Below are 693 nucleotides of genomic sequence, written 5' to 3'. Positions count from 1 at the left end.
GTGGCATACAGAACCCCACATATCATGAAGGCGTTAGAAACCGATGGTTTATACTGCCTGGTATGCCAAGTGTTTAGCACCGTGAGTGTGGTGTCATTGAGTTTACTAATCACCATGTTACCAGTGCTGGCTTCAGTTGAATAAATCACCCACAACCCAGTCTCATCCACAGCCAAGTCAATATCTTGCCAACCAACATTAGCATATGAAAAGCGGTTATTATAGGCCGCATCAGGGAGAGTTTGAGTCACTTCAACCCTGTTGTTACTCAGGTTAATTTTGGCAATATTCCGGGTGTTGTACCAGTTGACATACATGTAGTTGTTATAAACTGCTGTACCACCACCTTGGCCATAGGTAATCCGAAATTCTCGGGCATTTATATATAACAGCAAATCATCCAGTGTATTGTGGAGTCTGTAATATTCCAGAAGTCTTCCATCTGTATTCAGAGGTGCCACCCAATACAGCCCTCCATTTGGCTTCTGGGGAGAGTAATCCCGACCCCAGGCACCATACTTATAGGAAAACCCTCTCCAGTTGAGCTGAACTACAGCTGGCTTGCTGATATTCACCACACCACCATGGCCACAGGTCCCTGTACAAACAAGAACATACAAGGGCATTCTTAGAGACAAGTGAATGATGAGATGCAAATGGTTTAATATCCTAAGAACCAAGGAAGCCATAAAT

General features: G+C 44.0%; 1 protein-coding gene across 1 annotated transcript; it reads right to left on the bottom strand.

The window, feature by feature from the left end:
* Positions 1 to 5: 5 nt before the first annotated feature.
* LOC144219009 (olfactomedin-4-like) lies at positions 6 to 598 on the bottom strand (the record flags this gene model as incomplete). The annotated part of the gene is made up of 1 exon (XM_077749003.1): positions 6 to 598. A coding segment is annotated over one exon (593 nt), but the record flags the coding sequence as incomplete, so codon positions are not given.
* Between the last annotated feature and the right edge of the window lie 95 nt (positions 599 to 693).

The sequence above is a fragment of the Crocuta crocuta genome, unplaced genomic scaffold, assembly GCF_008692635.1.
Source record: "Crocuta crocuta isolate KB4526 unplaced genomic scaffold, BGI_CrCroc_1.0 C27889462, whole genome shotgun sequence".
NCBI classification, from domain to species: domain Eukaryota; kingdom Metazoa; phylum Chordata; class Mammalia; order Carnivora; family Hyaenidae; genus Crocuta; species Crocuta crocuta.
This window is presented reverse-complemented; position numbering and strand designations above follow the sequence as displayed.